General features: G+C 41.3%; 1 protein-coding gene across 1 annotated transcript; it reads right to left on the minus strand.

Annotated features, from left to right (window-relative positions):
- Nucleotides 1-2,027: 2,027 nt before the first annotated feature.
- LOC124672536 lies at nucleotides 2,028-5,719 on the minus strand. The gene is made up of 4 exons (XM_047208752.1): nucleotides 5,636-5,719; nucleotides 5,363-5,518; nucleotides 3,193-3,224; nucleotides 2,028-2,495 (listed from the first exon to the last, which is right to left on the minus strand). Exons 1-4 carry the CDS (start codon nucleotides 5,717-5,719, stop codon nucleotides 2,219-2,221), a joined length of 549 nt encoding a protein of 182 aa, XP_047064708.1. The 3' UTR covers nucleotides 2,028-2,218.
- Between the last annotated feature and the right edge of the window lie 284 nt (nucleotides 5,720-6,003).

Consider the following 6,003-nt stretch of genomic DNA (forward strand, 5'->3'; position numbering starts at 1 on the left):
GGGCTCACTATTAGGGTCAAAAAAGCAGTACAATGTTCTTTTTTTTTTGCTTTGTACACCATCCGACTACTAGCTCATTGGTTGCAACTCTGGTCCACGACCGAGGATACCCAAGTTCGAACCCCATTGCTGACTATTCGCAACTATTTTCCAAATCTGAACAAAATTTAATTTTGAGAAAATTTGAAATATGAACAAAATTTGAATCTAAATAAATTTTGAATTTGAACAAAATTACATGAACAAATTCGAATGTAAACAAAATTTGAAACTGAATAAAAAATGAATGTAAACAAATTTCAGTTATGAACAAAATTTGTATTTGAAAAAAAAATTGAATGTGAAAAAAAATAAAAAAAGCAGAAAATCGAAGAAACCATAGAGAAACGCAGCAAAAACCGTTGAAGACCAGAGAAAAACGAACCAGAAACAAATATCACAACAGAAAAAAAAAACCCGCCAGACACCCAGGTACCTGGCCCGGCCCATTTAAATCCGCACGCCTGGGCGGGGCTAATATGGCCCGTTAATGGGCTGGAAATAGGTTTTTCCTACTCGTTGGGCTAACATCTATCCAAATAAGCATGATACAAAATACATGCCCAGAGGTAAAGACAGTTGCCCCAGAAAAACAAATAGGACCATGGGAAAATTTAGATCGCCAAGATATGATGCACGGAAATGAACTGAGCGGTGGACTAAAAGTTGGAGAAGAGTATACATTGCCATGTTTTTGGACTCATATTATATTGAAAATACTACCACTAGTAGAAAAACGGCCATTCGTACCGGTTCCAGAGGGCCATTCGTACCGGTTTCGCAACCGGTATAAAAAATCCGGTAGAAAAGCCTCCCCCTTTCGTACCGGTTCCTTACGAACCGGTATTAAAGGGGCCTCCACGTGGGCCACCAGGAGAGCTCAGGGCCAGGGAGCTTTGGTACCGGTTTGTAATACGAACCGGTACCAAAGGTTGCCACCCGCGGCAGAGAAAATGCATGAATCTCTGCCGCGGCAGAGAATTCAGGGTTTAGGGTTTTTGGAGGGGTTTAGGGGTATCGGAGCGTCTCATATCGCGTCGATGCACCAGAAACGCGTTTGGGTTTAGGTAGTACATGAAGATCAAGGTGATGCATATCAAGTTGGTGCATATAATATAACACACATGTAATTGCATAAGATCGCAAATTAAGTAGTACATGCATGAAGATCGATCTTCATGCATAGTGGTACTCTCCGAGGCGTACTCTATATATATCTATTACATGTAGCATAGTGGTACTCTCCGAGTAAAACTATATATGTAACATGTACATCTTCATTCATAGTGGTACTCTGCGAATGGTGGTAAGACGTCCCGAAGGAAAAATCCCGCCAATTCCTCGCCTATTGCTATGAAGCGGTCCTCGATTAAGAGCTTGTTCCACTTTCTTGCCAACTATAAAAGAATAAGATACAAATGAATACATGAACTATGTATATATATATATATATATATATATATATATATATATATATATATATATATATATATAGAGAGAGAGAGAGAGATGCGCTATTTGACTCCCTGGGTGCAGAATATTATTCTGCACCCCACCCGTCCGACGCGCAGCGCCGCAAAATTCCAGGTCTGGACACTAAATCGTTCCCGCACGCCCCCACCGATTCTGCATGTGACATAATATTACGGCAGCCAGACCCGCGCACAAAATCCATCCTGCTCGTTGCATGTGACGTAAGGTTTTTTTCCATGTACGACGTAACTTTACATGGTGCATGCCAAGTAAATCCTAGACTACGGTCTAGTCATGCGAAGTAAATTTTCTTTTCTTTAAGTGCAATGTAAACCCATACGACGAACTAAATTTACATAGCAACTCACAGGTCAACAATTTTATATAGGTTCGAAAATGGCATAATCATATTCGGGCAAACACATATCAAAAATTCAATACTAACTAAGTACCTAAACTGAATCTGTTTTTTGGAACGTAAGAATTTCACAGCAAAGGCATAATTTCCACCGAGATATTCTGGCGTCCCAAATGAGAGGGCTTTCAGATCCACTAATTACAATTTACTTCCCATCGATAACCACTTATTACTCACATAGCTGAGCTACCGCGGGAAAGAACAGAACTGGCCAACACCATCATGTCAGCGTCTTGCCTGCTAGCTCCTGCCTCCATCTGTGTAATGGCTAAAATCACATAGTTTTCCTCAGGATTTATATCTTTCGTCTCCTTGCGATAGCCAGCTAGTCCACAAAAAGTAATGCCGGAGAGAACTGTCAGGGGAGCTGATATCCCGTACGATGGCGCTGCTGTCAAATTCAACCATAAGAGCCCAGGCGCCTCTTCTTGTGGTGGCCTGAAGCCATTGGTGGGGACGGGAGCTCCGGTATCGACCACTGCACTGCATGTCTCCAGCACCTGTTTGAAGAGGACATGTTGTAAGGCGAGTTGCCTGTGCTGCCTCTGTGCTTCCCGCTATCAGCCTGGCATTTTGATGCATGTCATCACAGGTCAGATCACTTACGCCAATAAGCAGAAGATCAACTAAAACAATATCAATCGGGATGTAATTGGTGGCAAAAACCCTAAATGAAACAGAGTAACACAACCTAAAGTATTGTTTGCTAAGCCAGTAACTAGTATATGCATCTCAAAAAAACTTCAGTATAGGCATATATACTTCCCATCAATACTAAAGCAAGCACTTGCACATGTACACTTAAAGAATGCACAAAGGAAATTAGTGATCGACTTTTTATACTGCTACGACTTTAGCATATGTTCTGTATCGAATCTCTACCTAGCACCATTAGCACTTCGTAGTTCTCAAACAACTCCCCATCACCAAAAGAAATCTCAACTGGAAAATGGTCACTTATATATCAGAATCTGAAGACCATATACACCATTTTGCATCAGTATGGTGAGCAAATCAGAGGACTGCAAATACTACCTTTCTATCTAATCCAAAAGAACTTCTGGTGTAATTTTTTTTTTCATCTGACATAATAAGCTTATGTATCTAGGCACTAGTTTTATAGCGTAAACATGAAAACTACATTTCCTAGGTTCCAAACTCATGATGTACAAAGATAACCGCATGATATAATACACTTACGTGAGTAGACACAAGTTACACAGCACAAACACAAAAGCTACAAGCTAATACATCATGCATACCCGGTCAAGGCTAACTCCACATTCCTTGCAGTCTGTAAGGGAAAAGTACGACATAAGCAATTTAGACATGGAAACCTGCAAGTGACAACTTCAGGTCACATGATCATATATAGGGCAATGTGAGTGATACATACAATCTTGAAATCCTAAGGAGTTATCTGTCCATATGGATGAACAATCCTATTAACAAGGTACGTTTGTTACTAGACTGTGCAAAAAAAGAGGTTAAATCTGCAAGCCCTGCAGAAATTGAGAGCTTGACAAAATAGGATTTTGTTTCAGTGATAAATTGTCGAGGTATGTATTCTATTTCAGGAGTAGCTAATGCATCGCGTGATAAGAAGTATTGCTAGCTAGTAAACCGCAGACAAAAGGACCACATAACTACTCCATGTGTTGTGCTTAAAGGGAACATGTTGCTGAGGAGAATAATTATTTTTGCAACAAGGTAATTAGCAGAATGATATGCCGACATACTTCTTTATTTTCACATATACTCATTTCCAAAGACTAACTACAACTGAATTTATATTAGCGGCATCTTTGGTGCTTGTCAGTATATAGATGATTATCTCATCCTGTATGCAAGAAACATTTATGTGACCTTCTGGGCTTCTGAAGCTAGACTAGATACTTACAAACCATAGTTGAAGTATTCTTAGAAAAAAAAATATTAAAGCTCAGTGATCCACGTATACTCATAGACGTATATGACAAAAGATGTACAGTAAATATGACTGAATGCTTCAAGCTGGTAGAAGAGCATGCGAGATTGAATCAAGATCACCAATAATCAAAGAACATGTTAATCAGTAACTATACATCCGAACTGGAGATTAATAAATCTGAACGCATACGTTAATTAAAAATTGGTTTCTACAAGACAGTATTGGATTGGATAAACATAGCAGGGATATAGTTCGCGATAATCTTTTAGCATAATATAAACACGGATAAGAACAAACCAACTGTTGTTCTTGGCCACCAGTAAGCTCACCTTGTTCGACTAAAGAAGTTGTTGAGGAATCACTGGTGCGCTAGTACCATAGTACGCTGCAGCTCCTGATCAGCAGCCGTTAAATAAGAATCGAACCTTCTGCCTGACGTAAGAATTACCAGCATGCCTTGAAATGACAATAAAATCATGCAACATAGCTACTGGCATTGTAGGGTGTCTGCTTAGTACCACACCATCAAACAACAACCGGCATGTCTCATTCTCAAAACGTGGCATTAATTGTTTTCAATGGCCCTGGGAATAAACAAAGCATTAAAATAAACAGATTCTACTTAATATACTCTAAATAACTTTCTGATGGTTTTGGGAAAAAATCTAACCTGATGAAATTCATCCCTATATTTTATAGAAAATGTTAGTTTGGACACAACTCCATGCCACTCACGAACCAGCAGCAAGAAAATTTTGGAAACCACTATATTCTAAAACAAAAAAAGCTGAAAAAATTACATCAGGGTCAGAAGAGACTATGCATGCACTAATCCACTGCCCTGATACAGTTTGGAACTTGCATTCACGCAGCTAAATTTGCAGATGGGCAAAAAATTCCTGTTAACTTTAGGTTCAGGTTCTTCTTATTTTCTTTATTGAAAAATAAGGTTCATGTTCTTTCTATCTCACCAATCATAGATTTTGCTACTGACTTTTAGCTAGCTCCAAGGTTACGGAAACAAAATTCTAAAATTTAAATCCCTAAAGTTACTTGTACCGACCAGACACGGGGAAAAACAAAAAATGATCAAAGTGTTACGAATTATTGTCTGCGTAGTCCCACTGTGGTCAATGTTTTTGTGTACTCTCCTTTCCAGTTGAAAAATGAAGCTGCAGCTAGCTTTTTGATAGTACCATCAGAAAAAGCAGAACCTGATTGGCCAAATAAGTGAAACTTTTGATTAGCTATGTTGACCAAATGATCTAACCAAGAGAAGAAACATGAGATCTTTCAGATGAATCTAAGTACACTTTGATCACAAACAATTGTAGTTATTTTAGTCTCTCAATCATTATAACTTCCAGAGTTCTAATTGACTATCAATTATCAAACACAAAGATGCAAGAAACAAAAAATTGACATAACTAGTAATCTTTGATAACACGGAGAGTCCCTACAGTCATAATAATCATTCAGAAGTTTGAGGGAATATCCCTGGCCTTGGGAGGCAGCTGAAGGTTGGAGAACTTGAACGGGATCTTGAGGTCGGGTCGAAGGTTGGAGCTCAACGTACAGAGGTCGAGGTCGATTTCAGAGGCTAGTGGAGGTCTGAGACCTCGGGTGCTGGTGGAGAACGAGATCGCAGGGAGTCCGCCCTACTCGATCCAACATGCTCAGATTGCTGCTAGAATCCTGCTCCCAACGTTTGACCAATCAAATTGGGAACAAGAATTTTGACGAAAAGAGGAGAGATGTCGGGAGAATCTTGGTACCGGCTGTCCTCCCACGAAGAAGATGCCGCCCAGTCCAACCGCCGCGACGAGATGAACCGCAGAAACGCAGGCAGCCGAGGCCATCTGCTCGACGCCTGCCGCTCCCGCCGCCCGTCGCTCACCCTCTCACGACCCGCCGCCGCGTTGAGCCGCTCGCCGATGTCTGCAACCAGCGCCCGCCGGCCACGACGCCGCCGAGATAACGCGCCGTCGCCTAGCCACCGAGGCCGGCCGCCGGCGTAATCCGCAGCTGCAGTCGCTCGCCCACCGCCGCAGTCCCTCGCCGCTCGCCTCGAGCCGTCCGGATTCCGAACCGCCCGACGCACACCAGCTCTCGATTGATTCATCGAAAAAAAAATTGCGGTGCG

Source organism: Lolium rigidum, chromosome 7 (assembly GCF_022539505.1).
Source record: "Lolium rigidum isolate FL_2022 chromosome 7, APGP_CSIRO_Lrig_0.1, whole genome shotgun sequence".
NCBI classification, from domain to species: domain Eukaryota; kingdom Viridiplantae; phylum Streptophyta; class Magnoliopsida; order Poales; family Poaceae; genus Lolium; species Lolium rigidum.